We start from the raw sequence: 20,350 nt of genomic DNA, 5'->3' as shown, positions 1-20,350 counted from the left end.
CATTCTCTATCCAATTCTCCATATCAACATCAAATATCCTTGTCCAAATGTGTTTCTATCTCATTAACATATATAATTGACCTTCTACCTAGTCTGGTTAATTTATAAGACATTTATCTATATATTATACCACAACTTTTCTCCATACATATGGTCTCAATTTGTTAATAGCCCACACAATAGTTAAATTTCCACATTTGATCATCGACATAGATGTCTTAGTGTCCAATGTCCCATGGTTCAAACACAACCTCGGTTGTACTGGACCAACTGTCTACAGCAATGTCTCTTTATGATGATCTTTTAGCTTCTTTTTCCCACTTTTTCGTTTCTTCTTTTTAGGTTTCTTCTTTTGTCTCTTGATGTCTTTTCGATTACCTGGAGATATGGTTTTCTTCCTCACACGATGTCTGCAAGTCTTTTCTCCTCTCTTTTTTGTTGCTGGGGTATCTTCTTTTAATCTAACCTTCCAATTATCAGGAACAGTTCTGTTTCCATCGACTTTCAGGGCTTGAACAATGGCTTGCTTCCATGAAGCATCAGGTTGTAGTGAATAATCTGGAATTCCTCTAGCATCTTTTCTTGGCACTGAAGAGAATTCACTGTCATTAGAAGAACGAACACGAATATTGTCCTTCTTCATGGCAAGCTCATCACTGCTATCTGGACAAACTTCTAAAGCTAGAAATTGCAGCTTTTTCTTTTTATCACCACCATTACAGTCTGCGTACATCAGCTCTCCTGACAGTTCATCAGCTCGGCCTCCACTCTCTCCTTCCTCTCCGTTCAAGGATAAAGGAGATCTTTCTTCCGACACATGGCCAAATCTTCTTTTTCTGTTCACTTTCTCTTCAGATGTATGGATCTTTGTTTCACAGAAGACCCCTGGATATTCTGAACTCGCATCAGCTCCTACTGTCACATCCAGAGTTTGTTTTCCTTTAGCTTTCTCTTTTACTTTTATTTTATTGTTTTTGTCGAAAAGTTCGGCTGAGGTAATTTCTTTATGTGGAGCTGAAGGAAATACATCTTTTAAGGTCAAGGATTCCTCTTTCTCCTCAGAGTTTATCACTTGTCTTTCCAGACCTATTGTTTCTATACTCTCTTCACAGGTTCTCAAATAAACAGCCACTGGAATCGGCTCTGCTGCAGGGCTTGTTCCTCGTTTGCATGGTCTCTCCTGGCTGTACACTTCTGACTTTATATTTGGAACACCACCTCCAGCAATAAATCTATAGGGTCGTTCTTCTGCTCTTTGTTCCTGTTGAATTTCCTCAACTCCTCCTGTCTTCTCAACAACCTTAGCAACTGTAGCGCTGGTTTCTGGACTCTCGTCCCCATCTTGTTGTATGGCAAAACACAGGGCTTTCTGTTCAGGGCTTTCATTGTTACATTCTTTCTCCCCACACGCCATCTTACAGAATTTAATCTCCTCAGCCAAATCATTTCCAATTAAACATTGATATGGTATGTCAGGACTGACTGCAAAACCCCACATACCCTTCCATCCTTTATATTCTATTGGCAAGGTCACCACGGGTGTCGGGATCGCGGGACCTAAACCTTTTAATTTTATTTCAGAGGTTGGCTGTTGAAATTTCTGAGGTATTATTTCAGGGTGCGCGATGCATACTTCGGAACCTGTATCTCTGAGTCCTTTCCTGTCTTTGTTATCAATAGAAATGGTTTCTAAGTAGTCCTTAGATGGGCTGCCTGACAGGATGAACAGACATTGTTTCTCTTGAGGCTCTGAGCTTGAACTCTCCTTTGAAACAGTATCTGCTTCTGCCCTCGGTGTTTCTTTCATTTTATTCACAAAGAGGGTTTTTTTCTCATTCCTTAACAGAGGACATTGATATTTTATATGATCCAATTTTCCACATTGATAGCACCGACGTTTTACCTCAGGAGCAGTTGGTCTTATTACACCCTGCCTCCTATAGATGGTGTTTTCTATCTCAGAGCCCTTTTCATGCTGTGGGCGCGTTTGTTGTGGATAAAATGGCTGCCTGTTTGTTCTTTTGTCCCCTGGCAGATCTTCCCTTTTAAATCCTTCTTTCAAGGTTGTTATTTGATCTGCCATACCCGCTGCCTCTACAATCGTGGATGGCTTGCGATCTTGAATCACCCAACGAATTTCATAAGGAACTAATTGGAAAAATTGTTCCAATTTCAAAAGTTCCCTCAGCTGTTGATAATCTTCTACCTCAGACGTCTTTATCCAACTATCGAACAGTTGAGACAATCTAGAGGCCACCTGAGCAAAACTTTGTGTTTTATCTTTCTTCAACGTCCTGAACTTAAATCTATAATATTCAGGAGTCAATCTATATTCCTGTTGAACCTGTTTCTTAAACAGATCATAGTCTCTACAAGACTCCTCCGGCATCTGTCCATAAATCTGCAAAAGTTTCCCACTTATCTGTGGCCTAAGGTATGTCATCCATTTTTCCTTAGCCACTCCAAAATCACGACAACATCTTTCAAAAGATATTAGGAATTTCTCTGGACAATCCTCCTTGGTATATTTTGGGAATTTCTTCATCAAATCTGGGGTATCCCCTCCAGATCTCCCTTCCTGAACATCACTGGATGTTTGAGACAAAGCCAATCTTTGTTTCTCTAGCTCAAACTCCATTCTCTTCAATTCTAACTCCTGTTCTAATTCTCTCACTCTTTGTCTTTCTTCCATCTCCAGTTCTCTCTCTCTTTGTCTTTCCTCAAATTCTCTTTGTTTCGCCTCTCTCTCCATCTCCAATCGTTTCATCTCTAATCGTTTTTCCTCCATTTCCAGCTTGTATTTATAAGCCATTTCTGTCATAGGCACTGGCTCTGTCTCTGACTCAGAGCTCGAGCTTTCCCCTTGGTCTCCCTCTCTTTCCTCAGCCAGCTTTCTCTGCCGCCTGGTAGCCATGTTTTCAACAACTTTTACCTCACAACTTATTTTAAAATTAAACTTAAGGCACTCGATTAGTTGTTACACGAATCCCGTCGTCTGCCACCAAATTATGTAAAGAAGCGTTAATCCCACCGCTTGTCAACAATATTATGTGAGGAAGTATTAATCTTCTTTATAGCCACTAATATTCTGTGAGGAACCTTCTTTTAGATATCAATTCAGCTGCCACCAATATGTTTAGAGACGCTGGTTTAGGTCTCTGTTTATCTTTAGTTGTGTTGTGAGGTGACTTTGGTAGTGTGGAATGCACCAAGCATGACAGCAATCGAGGAGGCAGGTTTGAAATATAAAGAGAACAAGTTTTATTGTTAACAGAATGTAATTGTTGCAGTTTTGAGAATTTGAACTTGGCACAAGGCTTGATGTTACAAAATGGCTGGTTTGAGATACATGCTTCTGATGATACAATTCTACAAACTTCTTCTTAGTGAAGTGCTTATACTACTTTAGAGTTCCCTATTGTGAATGTCCACACTGTTTGCCCTATACTCGGAACAAACCACTGATCACCAGTCTTTCCTTACTGGCAATCCTGAAGACCCCCTCTGTTAGATTCTTTTAACCTAAGCAATCTAACAAGGTAACACCTTCAGCTCTCTTGCTGAAGAAATATTCACAAATTCTAGGAACTACTGAATTCTCACAGCTTCACAACAGAGCCCTAACTGGCTATCCTCTTTCCCGGGTCTCTTCCACCGGACTAAACTACTTTCCCCAGAGTCCTCTCTTGACTCTGCTATTTCCCAGAGCCCCCAACTGGCTCTGCTCTTCTCCGGGTCTCCTCCACCGGACTGGAGCTTAACTGCCACTTTCAAACCTTTTACTCCTTTAGCTCCGCCCACCTCCTCTGCTGCCTTGTCTTGTCACCATGGTAACCTATCCCTCACAGCTAGGCCATGGAAATAAATGTAATACATAAATGCAGTTTAAACACAGTACATTAAACACTCTATAATAAACATTTCTCTACAATTCCTATTTTTGAAATATATACAAAGGTGTGCATTTACTTTGTAGAATCAACTGCAGTTTTGACATCACTTTAATTGCTCAATGTGGACTCATGGGAGTTTGATGAAACACCAACATTCTTTGGCAGCAAAGGCTAAAGACCTTGCAAAACTACAGTTACCACAACTTCCTGACTGTGAGAGCCGTTCAGCAGTGGAACTCTCTGCCCCGGAGTGTGGTAGGGGCTCCTTCTTTGGAAGCTTTTAAACAGAGGCTGGATGGCCATCTGTTTGATTGCAATATTCCTGCTTCTTGGCAGGGGGTTGGACTGGATGGCCCATGAGGTCTCTTCCAACTCTTTGATTCTATGATTCCGTAGGATTGTGTCATGGCAGTTAAAGCGGTGTCAGACTGCATTAATTCTGTAGTGTAGCTGCACCCTGACTAATGCTTCCTTTTATTTTTTAGGTTCCCGCTGTGATATGGACCCCTGCTCTCTCCCCGGTCCGCATTGCTACTATGGCGGCACCTGTGTGGCTCAGCCTGAAGGGTTTTCTTGCATCTGCCCTACTGGGTATGTTGGCAAGCGGTGTGAAGGGGTGGTGGATGCCTGCTTCTCCCAGCCATGCCACCGACCCGGTGCCCACGACTGCCAGTCCAGCGAACATGGCTTCCACTGTTTGTGTGCCCCAGGATACACAGGTAAAGGAGAAAGACTGAAAGAAGGTTCAAAGCAGAAGAGACTGCCTCTGTGCCATTATAAGGGTGCATCCATACAGTCAAATGAATACAGTTCCATACTACCTAAACTGGCATTTCTCAATACTATGGAATCCTGGGAGTTGTAGTTTGGTGAGGCACCTGCCCTCTTGAGCAGAGAAGCCTAAATAATTTGAAAAACTACAACTCCAAGGATTAAATTATCTTGAACCAGAGCCACTAATGTGCTGCCAAACCACATTATTTCTATATTGTGGATGCTCCACTTAAGAGTGTAGGAAGCCACTGGAGAGAAATGCTGACCTCACAACCTTCGAGGATGCTTGCCATAGATGTAGGCAAAACGTCAGGAGAGAATGCTTCTAGAACATGGTCATATAGCCCAACCCCCCCCCCCCCCCACAACAACCCAATGATGTTTTCCCTTCAAATGGCACACCTGGTCTTGATTTTACTCATCTTTATTCTTAAGTCTGTTTGGTTTTTGTCTCCACTCATCAGAGGCGACCCTAGGTAATTTTCAATGGTAAGCAAACAGTATTCCCCCCCCCCCCCAACCAATCACTGATATACGTATATTTTCTGTTCGTCGTGGGAGTTCTGTGTGCCTTATTTGGTTCAATTCCATCATTGGTGGAGTTCAGAATGCTCTTTGATTTTAGGTGAACTATACATCCCAGTAACTACAACTCGCATATGTCAAGGTCTGTTTTCCCCCAAGAGCACCTCAAGAGTGCCCCTGGGCAAAATCAACTATACTGCAAATGCCTACTTTGCGTAATGCGTTGAGCTGCCCCTGCCACTCATAAACCAAATCTTATTTAATCTTATTTATCCCTCCTTCTCTCTAGGGATCCTGTGTGAATCTGTGATTGACAGTTGTCAGGCCAATCCCTGCCTCAATGGTGGAAGCTGTACAATGGTGCCTGGCAACCCTCTTGAATTCACATGCCACTGTCCACAGGTAGGAATGGAGTTGGGAGAATGTAACTGGGGAATTCAATGGCACTGGTGAGATAATAAAGGAGGGCTTAATTTGTAAAAGAAATTGCAAAACTTAAAATCTGTACAGGTTGAGTATTCTGCGGAATTCCAAAACACTCCAACATCATCCACATAGGAAGGCTCGGATAGTGACACCTTTGCTTTCTGATGGTTCACTGTACACATGCAAAAAATTATTATAAATATGATACATAAAATGACCTCCAGGCTTTGTGTATAAGGCATATGTGAAACCTGCATGAACTTCATGTTTAGGCTTGGGTCCCATCTCCAAGATATCTCATTATGTATTTATTTATTTATCGTATCAGGAGCAAACCAAGGGTACAGCTGTAATGTATTTAAAAAACACAGAGTTTAAAAAACGTGGCATTATACTAAATGTCTGACCAGTAGCTGGCCACTTTGAGTGCCTCTGGTGTTGCAATAAGGAGGTCCTCCATTGTGCATGTGGCAGGGCTCAGTGTGCATTGTAATAGGTTGTTTGTGGTTTGCTCTTCTCCACACTCGCATGTCGTAGATTCCATTTCTTAAGGTTGGTGCTTCACCTCATGGTCCCAGAGCACAGCCTGTTCAGCACCTTCCAAGTCACCCAGTCTTCTGTGTGCCCAGGAGGGAGTCTTTCATTTGGTATCAGCCATGGATCGATGTATTTATATCCAAAAAGCCGCAAAAAATCCAAAACTGTTGGGGAATCTGAGCTGTTAAGACTCAAAAATGACCCTCAGTTGGGGCAATTCCACCAAAATATAGCAGGGTACCAGTAGTGAACTCCATAACCAACAGAAACTTAAGTATGGTGAGAAGGGATAGCCTTCTATTTTTGAGGATGGCACAGGACTGCAGAGTCAGAACTTGGGTTCAAAAATATTTATTGAAGTAAAAAAGAAATACATTCTTGATAGAAAAGTCTTGGAGCTAATTAGCTTACTAAAGCTCATCTTCTAAAGAAGGTAAAGGGAAAAAGTCCATGCAGCTACATTTTGCCTAGAGAGAGGCAAAATGCGCCCTCACAGGGCGAAAGGAAAAGCAGAGCTAACATGGTGGAGACCGCATGGTCAACCCAGGGCACTTTAAATTTAAAAGAAAGTTTTCTTACAGAAATCCCATTACTATGTCATCAAAGGGGAAGAGACAGTGGCTAGCAGGAAGAACAAAGACAAAGCCCTTTTTGGGAAACATACATAGGAATGTTGCTAGCCCAGCTACTCATTGAGGACTAGAAACTTGATGACACAAAAACTTGTGTAGTCCACAATGAGCACCACACTCCAGAGTCAGATACAACTGGACTTAATGTCAGGGGAAAACCTTTACCTTTTTAGTGCTTTCTGTAACAATTGGATGTTATGAATGCCCTGCGCATGTTTTACTTCATATTTTATAGTAACAAGCCAGAGTACGGGTACCTATCCCGCCAATAAAATCAGCACCTAGGATCTCCAGGTTAATGTCTGAACTAAAACATGAAGTAAACTCAAATGGAAGTTAACACTAGGGCATTGCCATATCTGGTCTATTTAGTCTGTAACAGGCTTCCTAAACTTTTCCACTCCGATTTTCTCTTTTGGCCTGAGAAATATTTCTGTGAATAGTTATATAAAATAGGTACACAAATCAAACATTTACTCATAACAAATCCGTTTATGCAAGATCTCCTTATTTCTGAAGTACAGCTGAAGCATCTTTTGCAGAGTCCACTGTAAACACTGCACAACAGGTTCGTGTAAATGTCTTGAACAGTCACAAAACGATATTCAGAAAACTTTTACTGATCCCAAATTTTTCAGAACCCTAACATTGTGTTAAAAGGACCCCATTTGGAATCAGGACCCACAGTTTAAGAAGCAGTGGTCTGTCTAACAGTCTTCCACAAGCTGATGTCTTCCAGATTTTTTGAAATGCAATAGTGCTTAGCACTTTTTTTGTCATGTCAGGAGCGACTTGAGAAATTGCAAGTCGCTTCTGGTGTGAGAGAATTGGCCATCTGCAAGGATGTTGCCCAGGGGATGCCTGGATGATTTGATGTTTTATCATCCATACATATTGTATGTAACTCAAAGCCTCTTTCTTCTGGTAAACAAGATTCAGTATTTTGCCCTTCAGGGAAGTGGAAAGAACCCATACAAAAGCTTGTGGAGATCATTAAAAGCATCCTCCTTCCTTCCGACATTTAGGGGTATGAAGGAACCACCTGTGACCAACACACACCATCTTGTGGACCCGTCTCCTGTCACAATGGCGGGGTTTGCATTTCACCCCAGTCCAGACCACGGTGCCTTTGTGTGGCAGGCTTCTCTGGGCTAGACTGCCGCCAACCTCCCTGTTCTTCGGGTTCCTGCACAGCTACCAATGGCACCCTGAAACCTGAGTGCCAGAAGACCTCAGGAGACAGGCGTTGTGACCGGGCCTGCAGCTCCCCTGAGACCAATTGGGATGGTGGCGACTGTTCCCTGGGCTTGCTCAATCCTTGGGGAGGTTGCCCAAAGCAAGAACTGTGCCAGGCGGATTTCCGAAATGGGCACTGCCAGCGTGCCTGTGACAATGAAGGTTGCCTGTATGATGGTTTTGACTGTGTCCAACAGAAGGAATGCAAGTGAGTGTCCAAAAGTGGGGGCAGGGGGGGGGAAGGCTTGACAATCCTAACAAGAGGATGTTGATGAGGAATGGACAAACAGCCAGAGCATGTGCAAACTCATTTTTAGATGATAGCTTCCAGAATGCCCCATCCAGGTGTTTTAGGCTCCAACTCTCACAATTCCTAACAGCCTACTGGGCAAACTTCAGCTCTCCAGATGTTCTGGACTTCAACTCCCACAATTTCTAACAGCCTACTGGCTGTTCAGAATTGTGAAAGTTGAAGTCCAAAATACCTGGAGGGCCGAAGTTTGCCCGTGTCTGGTGTAGACACACCCAAAGTCACATTTCCTCAGCCCAGTTTCCAGATCTAGATTACCTGCTTTGGATTAGATCAGTGCTTCTCAACCTGTGGGTTCCTAGGTGTTTTTGGGCTACAACTCCCAGAAATCCCAGCCAGTTTACCAGCTGTTAGGATTTCTGGGAATTGTAGGCCAAAAACATCTGGGGACCCCAGGTTGAGAACCACTGGATTAGATCATATGATGGTGTAGACTTGGGCCCTTTTACAATGCCATATAAAATCCAGATTATCAGTTTTGAACTGATTATATGACAGTGTTGACTCAGATAATCCAGTTCAAAGCCGACAGTGTGGGTTTTCTGCTTTGATAAGTTTGCCCATGCTTGGGTTAGAAGCAAAGGACTCCCATGAAAGTTTCTTAAAAAAAAACAAAAACCTAATTCTTTTTTTTTTTAGCTGAGAGAATACCTCTCTAGGAATTTCAATATCTTCAAGATGACCCCAGAATTGCATTGGAGGACATGGGGATTCCTACAGAGGTATTCTCTCTAAAAATCTCTCTAGGTCCTCCAGCACGATCTTATGCTCAACTTGTAGCAAAAGTTGTTCATAGAGTCATGCTAAAGGACCTAGAGCAGTGGTTCTCAAGATGTTTTTGGCCTTCAACTCCCAGAAATCTTTCAAATGTTGATGTATAGAAGACAGGAAATAATATCTCTCTTCATCTGTTTCTCTCTTTGTCTGTTTCTCTACACCAGTGACTCTTGAGCTCTTGTGTTTTGGAATTCAACTCCCAGAATCACTGACCCAAAATCCTCAAACTGGCTGGGGATTTTGGGATCTGAAGTCCAAAACACCTGGACAACCAATGGGTGAACTCCATACCATGCATCACTGTGTCATGAACCTTTCCTCTCCAGCCCATCCTATGCCATGTATTGCCGGGACCGCTTCCGTGATGGACACTGTGACCGAGGGTGCAACGTGGCTTCCTGCGGGTGGGACGGAGGAGACTGCTTGCCATTGCCTGTCCCAGTGAAGGCACCACTATTGGGGCTGGTGGTCCTGCTTCCCCGGAAAGCCATCCCTCAGTTTCTGCATTCCCTGACGGTTGTTACGCGGGCCGTGCTACAGGTTAGGCAGGACTCGGAGGGCAAAGAGCGGATCTATCCCTATACTGGGAAGGAAGAGCTTGGAAGCAAGAGCAACTGGACTCAGAAAAAGACTTCTGTAACAGAAACCATTGGGTAAGAGTTTTGTTGGCCTAAATTTGGCGCACCAACTGTATTTTGTGGTTTTATGCAGGAAGACCACTGCATATTCTACACAAATGCCTAATTTCTTGTGTCTTTTCTTATTGCAGTTTTACTATCTTTCTGATTGTGGACAGCAGCTTGTGTTCAGGGCTGTGTCCCTCATCCCCCAAATCTGTCCTGAATATTTTGGGGGCCTTGTCAGCAAAGGGATCCCTGGAATCCTTACTTTCATACCCGCTGGTCGCAGCCTGGCTTGAGTCGGTGGAAAATGGTACGTTACATCAATGGGAGGGAGAAGGGCAGAAATTCTGGTCGGGTGCAGAGAACAAAGCCCTAAATGCTAAAGGAAATCTTGCTCATGGGTTCCCTATTTTCCTCAGAGCTGCAATCCTCAACAATCAGATTTGCAAACTCAGCCTATATATCTTTTTCAGGGTCCACTCAGTAAAGAAAATGTGTTAAATCCAAGTTACAGCATGGAGAGAATTCATGTCTCGGCAGTAGCCAGGGGAGCTTTTGCACAATTAAAACTTTTGCGCTGGTTGCGCCCATACCTTGGGAAGTCAGACTTGGCCATGGTAGTCCACCCTCTGGTTACATCCCAAAATAGACTGCTGCAATGTGCACCACATGGGGTTGCCTTTGAAGACTGTTTGGAAGTTTCAAGTAGTCCAATGCGTGGCAGCCAAGTTCCTTACTGGAGCGGTGTACAGGGAGCACATAACACCCCTGTTGCACCAACTCCACTGGCCGCCAGTCTTCTACCGAACACAATTCAAAGTGCTGGCTTTAGCCTATAAAGCCCTAAATAGTTCCAGCTTACCTGTCTGGACATATCTTCCTCTATGACCCACTTCAGAGGTTAAGATCGTCTGGGGAGGCCCTGCTCTTGGTCCCACCCCCTTCACAGGTGCAACTGCTGGAGATGAGAGACAGAGCCTTCTCAGTGGTGGCCCCTTGGCTATGGAACTCCCTCCCCAGTGAGATATTAGAACAAACCCCTCCTTCCTGACCTTCAGGAAGAAAGTGAAAACATGGATGTGAGACCAAACCTTTGGGAAATAACTCTCAGTGCAATAAGTAACTATGGAATAGTGCAATTTTCAACTTGAATGGCTCCTGGAATATGCCTTATCCTATGTATGTATATGTGGCATCAAATTGTGCCTTTTTGGGAGCTGCCCTGAGTCCTCTTCAGGGTGAGAAGGGTGGGATATAAAAGCAGTAAATAATAAATATTTATTGTGGGACTTCAGAGAAAACTATCTGGATGTTATGGTTACTTCTAATGGTTGTCCCTTCTGAACAACTCTTGCCAGGAAAACTCAATGTTGGACTCTGGGAGACCAGGTTCAAATGTCTGCTCAGGCATAGGAACCTATTGGGTGACCTTGGGGAAGGCACACTCTCTCAGCCTCAGAGGAAGGCAATGGCAAACTCCCTTCTGAACAACTCTTGCCAGGAAAACTCAATGCTAGGTTACTTGAGGGTCCCCTTATGTCAGAATACCTCCCTAATCACCTCTAGAGCCTCCAAAACAATTTCTAGCAGATATGCATCACAGAGGAATGCTGGCGGACTTAGAGATTCCTAGGGAGATAAAAATAGTTTTTAAAATCACATTTCCCCCCATTTTGTGGTGGTTCTATTCCCTTTAGCCCAGTGCATGCCCAGTGGAGGGTTAACTGTACATGTTCGATGAAAGTAAATGAAGTCCGTCTTGCCAGATTCACAGACCTCCGTTCCACGTTTCTCCGGGCCCCTCCTTTACGGCGTGGTGGCAGGTGTCCTGGTGATAGCCCTGGGCATCTTTGTGGGGATCTGGAGGATTCGCCGGCCCCAGCACCGAGAACACGGTTCGTTGTGGTTCCCGCCTGGATTTGCTCCACACCAGGGCAAGAAACGGCGCCGCCGGAGAGAACCTGTCGGGGAAGATGCTATTGGGTTAAAGTAAGTATATAGAGCAGGCATGCGCAAACTTTGGTCCTCCAGGTGTTTTGGACTTCAACTCCCACAATTACTAACAGTAGACTTTGAGGAGCAAGGGGAGAAATTGGTTAATTATTTACCTGGGAAAAGTGATTATGAGATCAAATTATATGGTTTTGGGTATTGTGTGGTTTCATTTCAAGGACAGGAGACATAATTTCTCAGATGGGTCCCCTTTCGATGCATTAAAGAACTATTTTATCACATGTTGACAATTTGCCCAAACTTTCCTTTCATGTTCTCTCCCAACGCAGGCCAAGGAAAATGGAGATTGAATTTGTAGAAGAGATGGATATGTTTTCCAGTCCCCATTATGATGGACCTCTGAACACCAAGGATGTGGAGGTAACCTAGTGAACGTCAAGTGCTGCCTCCATCCGCAGCAAGAGGAATTTTGATTTAGACAGGCCTTCATTAACTAACTGGGTCAAAATGAAAGTGTATGCTTTTAATGTTTTTATTGATGTGCTGTGTTTCATGCATATCTTAAATTACAGTACAGCTACATTATCTGCAAAGGATACATGCCTCAGCTCACTGCAGAAACAAGGAACAATGGCAAGCTCTATTGAAATAAATTACTTCCAGCAGATATTACCATAAAAACTCTCTAGTACTTTACTTAGGCAATCCCTCGTAGCCTGAGGATGATGGTCCTCCAGGTGTAGTGTCTTGGCGATGGATCCATAGGTGGCTGTGGAGCCCTATTCTTGATCCGCATGTTCTCCCGCAGTGAGGACATTTGTTTCCAGATGGAAGGTGGTCCCGGTCAGGGTTAGCATGACATGCCTCCCTCTTGACACGTTTCTCCCTTTCACTCTCTATTCACGCTTCTTTGAATTCTGCAGCATTGCTGGTAACAGCTGACCTCCAGTTAGAGCGCTCAAGAGCCAGGGCTTCCCAGTTCTCAGTGTCTATGCCACAGTTTTTAAAAATCTCTCTAGAGAATCTAGAAAATCAGCTAGGAATTAGCTAGGTCCTCCAGGGCAAAATTTTCTTATAACTTCTGGTAGATGTATGCCATAGAATTGCCTGGAAATTCATAGAAAGGACTTATTTTGTTGGATATGGGTATTATACTGTTTGGGCCAAAATGCTACATAGTCCAGTTTTAGTAAGCACAACTCCAGGTAAAAGGAGAAGACTCTGTGAAAAGAGGAATGTGCTTGCATTGCCCTTCTTCCTTTTGCACAGTCTCCATAATAGCGCCCTATTAACACACATCCTATTACCACACCACCTTGTAGACTTTTCCTCCCTACCTGGCTTGCCCTTTTGAACCCAAGTACTTAAAAAAAACTGAAAGAAAGTGCAATTTCAAGATTTGACCCATTGCTGTGAGAATCCCCTTTTCATGTTTTCGTTGGCATGTCATTCCATGGTTACATAGTGCTGCTGTTTCAGTTTCCGTTATATGTTTTCATTTCTCTTTATCTCCTGTCATAAAATAATAATAATAATATAATAACAACCCCTGAGGATGCCTGCCATAGATGCAGGTGAAACGTCAGAAGAGAATGCTTCTAGAACATGGCCATACAGTCCGAAAAATCTACAACAACCCAGTGATTCTGGCCATGAAAGCCTTCCACAATACAGTAATAATATGGAAGCATCGCCAACTCCAGTGGATGACAACATATTATACAAATCAATTTATAATGCCAGAAAGATGGTGGTGTTATCAGTGTGCAATATGTTTTGGGGGTGCTGGAACTGTGAAATATTGCAGCAGCCACACCAGTTTCCTATCACACCACTAGTAATGGGGGAACAACACACTATTTGGAACACATTCATGGATTTCTCCCATGAATGAAAAAAAACACAAGGAGAAAACTGATGTGCAAGTGGTACTGCGTGATAAGCAGTACAGTCACGTGATGTTAAACAGCTGCAAACATGCAACCAGCATCATGTGATAATGTCTTGAGAGAACAAAGTTAGTAGCATAAGTGGGTTGCAGTGAGTTTAGTAGCATAAGCTTTTGTAGACTAAGTTTGCTTCCTCTGAGTTAAATTATTCAACCACAATACTGAATGCTACCATAGTGTAATGGTTGTGGTCAACATGTATGCGACCACAGCATCATGTGATAATGTCTTGAGAGAACAAAGTTAGTAGCATAAGTGGGTTGCAGTGAGTTTAGTAGCATAAGCTTTTGTAGACTAAGTTTGCTTCCTCTGAGTTAAATTATTCAACCACAATACTGAATGCTACCATAGTGTAATGGTTGTGGTCAACATGTATGCGACCACAGCATCATGTGATAATGTCTTGAGAGAACAAAGTTAGTAGCATAAGTGGGTTGCAGTGAGTTTAGTAGCATAAGCTTTCATAGACTAAGTCTGCTTCCTCTGAGTTAAATTATTCAACCACAATACTGAATGCTACCATAGTGTAATGTTGACCCACCGTGCAATTGCACAGTGCAATTGCAAAAGTGCTTTTGTGTTATAATGCGCTACTGAATGTATCAGAGTCCCACATGCACAATGTATGCTGCCATCAGTTGGATATGATTGTTGCACATTGTCCACTGCACATGCTTAGTGTGGTTTAAAGATAAAAGTTTCTCCTTGACATTAAGTCTAGTCGTGTCCAACTCTGGGGGTGGTGCTCACCTCCATTTCTAAGCCAAAGAGCTGGCATTGTCCGTAGACACCTCCTAGGTCATGACTGCATGGAGCGCTGTTATCTTCCTGCAGAAGCAGTACCTATTGATCTACTCACATTTGCATGCTTTCAAACTGCTAGATTGGCAGAAACTTGGGCTAACAGCGGGAGCTCACCCTGCTCCTGGATTTGAACTGCCGACCTTTCGGTCAGCAAGTCCAGCAGCTCAGTGGTTTAATGCACTGCGACACTAAGAAGCTCTCATTGTGATTTACACTGATATAAATCTTTTAATTGAATGGCAGCTGAAGTGCAATCTATGATTCACTAACTTTGTAAGACACTTGTAAGAAAGATGGCTTAGAAATAAAATAAAGGAAAATACTTCTAAAAAGACAGATTGTAAAATGCTGATCCTTGACCAGTAGGGTTTTTAAAAACGCAGTCTCTGTTTTGCAGGATGATTCTGATTGTGTCTCAGTCCCAGATCAGGGCCAGCCGAAGCCCAAGAGGCAGATGCCAGGCAGCACACCGACCCAGGAAAAGAGCACCAGACCAAAGAATGCGAAAAATCGAGAGCCAGGTAAGGGGAGAGATGTCTGACTCCAAAGCAGGGAATTGGTGAAGCAGGAAGCCCCAACTCTAGTAGCAGTAAGATCAATAAGGAAAAATATATCTACGATCTCACAGATGATGAAGCCCCCGGTGGCGCAATGGGTTAAACCCTTGTGCCGGCAGGACTGATGATTGACAGGTCAGTGGTTCGAATCCGGGGAGTGCGCAGATGAGCTCCCTCTGTCAGCTCCAGCTCCCTGTGTGGAGACATAAGAGGAGCCTCCAACAAGGATGGTAACACATCAAAACATCCAGGTGTCCCCTGGGCAACATCCTTGCAGATGGCCAATTCTCTCCTATCAGAAGCAACTTGCAGTTTCTCAAGTTGCTCCTGACGCACACACACAAAATCTCACAGTTTGTTGTGAGGACAACGTGAGGGATGTTGTTCATTCGTTCAGTTGTTTCTGACTCTTCGTGACTTCATGGACCAGTCCACGCCAGAGCTCCCTGTCGGTTGTCACCACCACCAGCTCCTTCAAGGTCAATGCAGTCACTTCAAGGATACCATCCATCCAGGGGTACAGGAAAAATGGAAAACTAATATGATTAAATTCAATGCCAGTGCAACTCTGTCGTCAACTTTTAACAGAATTGTTCTGACAAATTATAAATGCCTAGGCAAGTATTCTCTTTAGGACTGTCTAGGACTTCCAGTGTGACTTTTGGGTTCACTTTCACCGGATGTTCACCATAAAGTTGCAGTAGAGGACCTACATATTCATAGAGAGAACATACTTAAAAATCTGCAAAAGTGAAGGGTCAATTGTATGCTGCCTTGATTTAACTAGAAGGGAGACTCATTTCACTAATAAATGATAAAGAAATAACACTATGTAACATGACTTTTGTCCCTGGGTTATAAATGTTATTTCCTAATTGGTCCTATCATAAAAACATGGAAAGGGTTTATTAAACTGCAAAAACTTTATTTTTGTGTATTGTCGAAGGCTTTCATGGCTGGAATCACTGGGTTGTTGTAGGTTTTTTCGGGCTATATGGCCATAGTCTAGAGGAATCTATGGCAAGCTCACTATCTCTGAGGATGCTTGCCATAGATGCAGGCGAAATGTCAGGAGAGAATGCCTCTAGACCATGGCCATATAGCCCGAAAAAACCTACAACAACCCATTTATTTTTGTGGTCTGCACAAAAAGTTAAAAATAGCACATGAAAGATTAAAAATGGCAGCCACATAAACAAAGTTTCTGGAGTATAACAACTACTTTCAAAGTAAGTACCGCACCATTAAACAGGAGATAACACTTTCAAACCAGGAACAGATTTTTGCACCCAAATTTTGTTACAAAGTGTAATAGACAGTAGAATAGACAGCAAACTACAAAGATCTGGCTTTTCCAATCACAGAGGCCATCTAGTCCAACCCCTTGCCATGTGGGAATGCTCAACCAAAGCACTCCTGACAGATGGCAATCCAGCCTCTGTTTAAAAGTCTCCAAATAAAGAACCTCCTCCACATCCCAAGGCAGTGAGTTCCACTGCTGAACAGCTCTTACAGTCAGAAAGTTCTTCCTATAATGTTCAGGTGGAATCTCCTGTAATTTGAACCAAATCCTTTCTTCCCACCTTTCTCTGTGGCCTTTTATTTTCCCAGTTTGTGGTTTGACACCCTTGATGCCTATGGCTGCTTCTCCCGGCTTGGAAGTGGAGGGATCCTGGACAGACCAGCAAACGCACATCTCTGGAGAGACCCCACTTCACTTGGCAGCGCGCTTCTCCCGTGCCGATGCTGCCCGCCGCCTCCTTGCCTCTGGGGCCGACGTCAACGCCCGCGACCAGTGGGGACGCACCCCCTTGCACAGTGCTGTAGCCGCTGACGCATTGGGTGTCTTTCAGGTCAGAATATTCTATTCCTGGATTGAAATAAGTGTGTGCTGGAGTGGTTTGAGCATTGGACTATGCATCAACAACTTCTGGCAGAAGCAGGCCCATAGCCAGGATTTTGATTCGGGGGGAGGGGGGGGCTGAGTCTGAGTGAAAGAGGGTCTACCCTAGCAAACCTTTTGTATTGTTACCCCAATACCCCCATGCATATGAGATATATTGAGCATGGTGATCAGATCATGATATGAATAAACATAACAGTTTGAATAATGTACCAGTAAGGCCTTTTCGCAGACCACCATGAGAATTTGGGGGGGGGGGGGAGCCCCCAAAGCCCCCCTCCCCCCCGGCTACATGCCTGGGCAGAAGCATACCAGAAAGGACCTAGAAACTGCCTATAGAGAAAACATGGGCAAAGGTCAGCCCTCCAGGTGTTTTGGATTTCAACTCCCAGAAAATCCAACCAGCTCACCAACGGTTATGAATTGTGGGAGCTGAAGTCCAAAACACCCGGAGGACTGAAGTTTGCCTATGCCTACTATAGAGAACAACTCTCTAGTATTTCTAAGTTCTCCAGCATGACTATGTGGTCAACCTTCAGGAGAAGCATATCACAGAATCATATATACTTTCTTATACTGGAACCATATGTTAATCAAGCCCTCAGTAAAAGGGTTGTGTGGCTTTGTTGTATTTACTTTATCTGCAAACATACCGTATATACTCAAGTAAGCCGATGTTTCAGCCCCTCTTTTAGGCTGAAAAGTCCCCCTCACATTATACTCGAGTCAAAGTTTTACTCTATTATTATTATTATTATTATTATTACATTTATTATTTTACTCTAATTATTATTATTATTGTTATTACATTTATTATTTTACTCTATTATTGTTGTTATTACATTTATTTTTACGTTATTATTGTTATTATTACATTTGCATTATTTTACTCTCTTTATTATTATTGGAAGGCTACGTAAGCACATTTACATTGAAGAAGGGTAGAATAATGGTTTAATCAGAGTTGGGCAGTCTTATCTTAAATTACAGTTTTATGTAAATATTCAAAAACATTTACCCTACTGATGCCTCAATTTGTTGTTGTTTATTCGTTCAGTCACTTCCTACTCTTTGTGACCTCCTGGACCAGCCCACACCAGAGCTCCCTGTCGACTGTCACCACCACCAGTTCCTTCAGAGTCAAGCCAGTCCATTCAAGAATACCATCCATCCATCTTGCCCTTGGTTGGCCCCTCTTCCTTTTTTCTTCAGTTTTCATCAGCATAATTGTCTTCTCTGAGTTTTCCTGTCTTCTCATGATGTGGCCAAAGGAGTTCATCTTTGCCTCTACTATCCTTCCCTCCAGTGAGCAGTCATAGAATCATAGAATCAAAGAGTTGGAAGAGACCTCATGGGCCATCCAGTCCAACCCCATTCTGCCAAGAAGCAGGAATATTGCATTCAAATCACCCCTGACAAATGGCCATCCAGCCTCTGCTTAAAAGCTTCCAAAAAAGGAGCCTCCACCACACTCCGGGGCAGAGAGTTCCACTGCTGAACGGCTCTCACAGTCAGGAAGTTCTTCCTAATGTTCAGATGGAATCTCCTCTCTTGTAGTTTGAAGCCATTGTTCCATTGCGTCCTAGTCTCCAAGGAAGCAGAAAACAAGCTTGCTCCCTCCTCCCTGTGGCTTCCTCTCACATATTTATACATGGCTATCATATCTCCTTTCAGCCTTCTCTTCTTCAGGCTAAACATGCCCAGTTCCCTAAGCCGCTCCTCATAGGGCTTGTTCTCCAGACCCTTGATCATTTTAGTCGCCCTCCTCTGGACACATTCCAGCTTGTCAATATCTCTCTTGAATTGTGAGTCGGGCTTTATTTCCTGAAGTATGGACTGGTTGGATCTTCTTGCGGTCCAAGGCACTTTCAGAATTTTCTTCCAACACCACAGATCAAAAGCATCTCTCGGTCAGTCTTCCTTGTGGTCCAGCTCTCAAATCTGTAGGTTACTACGGGGAATACCATGGCTTTAACTATGCGGATCTTCATTGCCAGTGTGATGTCTCTACTCTTCACTATTTTATCGAGATTGGACATTGCTCTCCTCTCAAGAAGTAAACACCTCAATGTAATTTTATTGGTATCTAATTTTATTTTGAAATTTACCAGCTGCTGCTGCATTTCCCACCCTCGGCTTATACTCAAGTAAATACATTTTCCCAGTCTTTTGTGGTAAAATTAGGTGCCTTGGCTTATATTCGAGTCGACTTATACTTGAGTATATACGGTACTTCCCATAGTATCTTTTGATACTTTGTTTCTTTCAATTTGCACCCAGGCAACAGAGTTGTTTTTCTGGACAAATTATCCTAGTTGAAATAATTGAAATGTGTCATATTGTTCCAAATTCGGTATCGCTAGGCCTCCTCTTGGAGAATGAGCTTTTAAAGGTCAGGGATTAAATCCAAGCATATTACTTCCTGTGATTTTGTTCTACAAGTTGTGGGGCCACGTTTGAAAAGTCTCTGCTTTTCTCTGCAAATTTACCTGTTCTGTCCACATAAATGACTGCTTTGAAGATGGCCTTGATCAGAAGATGAGTCCATGCAGGAAGAAATACTTTCTTGGACGTACAGATAAATCTCACCGGAAACACCCATTTCTCTGTTCCAACAGATCCTACTCCGGCAAAGGCAGACAGATTTGGATGCATCCACCCAAGATGGCTCTACCCCACTCATCCTTGCCACGCGGCTGGCTGTTGAAAACATGGTGGAGGAGCTGGTTGCCAATCATGCAGATATCAGGGCCACAGACAAGAGAGGTGAGGGCTTTGTCCAGCACAGAGTTAACTGTGAGATAATAAATATTTTGCCATTTTGGGATTAGACAGCATTTGTGGTTGTCTGTCAAGGATGCAGTGCAAGTTGCAGACATGAAAAATAAAACACAGGGAGATGGAAGGTAGGATGTGGAAGAATTGGGAATGTTGCAACTTTGAGAGGGGAGCCCCTCATTTTATGAATCCATTCTTTCACACTCTAGTGCTCTCCAAATACGTTGGATTTCAAGATTTAAAAAACATCTATGCAGCCTGAAAATAATGGGAATTATTGTTCAAAAATATCTGGATGAATCAATCATTCTGCACCCAGGTGCTTTACAAATACATTGGACTTCAACTCTCATTATGCATATGGGTTGTGCCATCGTGCCTGGGGGCTACAGCTCTTAGTGAAAGAGGTATGGACGTGCTATCTTTCCCCAGGGGATTGCTTCTTGCCCTCCTTTAGGCAACTGGAACTCTCAAAGACCCAAAACACTGTGGATAACTCAAAATAAGTTTTATTGTTCACAAAGTGTTATCTCTTTAAGGCAATAAGCTGGAAGTTTCAAAGGGGTGAAGGAAAATGTACATTACAGTCTCTGGTTGCCTTGGGTCGAAAAAGGTTTGAAGCTGAGAAGCTTTTCCAGGTCCCTCTTTCTCAATGGCTGTAAATGCTGGAGCA

The 20,350-nt window shown here is 43.3% G+C and overlaps 1 protein-coding gene across 1 annotated transcript in view; it reads left to right on the top strand.

Moving 5' to 3' along the window:
* NOTCH4 (notch receptor 4) overlaps positions 1-20,350 on the top strand; it is a 47,356-nt gene that overhangs the window by 22,653 nt on the left and 4,353 nt on the right. The window contains exons 15-24 of the mRNA XM_067465483.1: positions 4,379-4,612; positions 5,482-5,594; positions 7,813-8,231; positions 9,437-9,763; positions 9,880-10,043; positions 11,500-11,722; positions 12,016-12,106; positions 14,837-14,960; positions 16,608-16,849; positions 19,518-19,665. Of these exons, the coding sequence (XP_067321584.1) occupies positions 4,379-4,612; positions 5,482-5,594; positions 7,813-8,231; positions 9,437-9,763; positions 9,880-10,043; positions 11,500-11,722; positions 12,016-12,106; positions 14,837-14,960; positions 16,608-16,849; positions 19,518-19,665 (2,085 nt within the window). The remainder of the gene's footprint in view (positions 1-4,378; positions 4,613-5,481; positions 5,595-7,812; positions 8,232-9,436; positions 9,764-9,879; positions 10,044-11,499; positions 11,723-12,015; positions 12,107-14,836; positions 14,961-16,607; positions 16,850-19,517; positions 19,666-20,350) is intronic.

Source organism: Anolis sagrei, chromosome 2 (genome assembly GCF_037176765.1).
Source record: "Anolis sagrei isolate rAnoSag1 chromosome 2, rAnoSag1.mat, whole genome shotgun sequence".
Lineage (NCBI taxonomy): Eukaryota > Metazoa > Chordata > Lepidosauria > Squamata > Dactyloidae > Anolis > Anolis sagrei.
The sequence above is the reverse complement of the archived record's forward strand: the minus strand, read 5'-3'. Positions and strand labels throughout refer to the sequence as shown.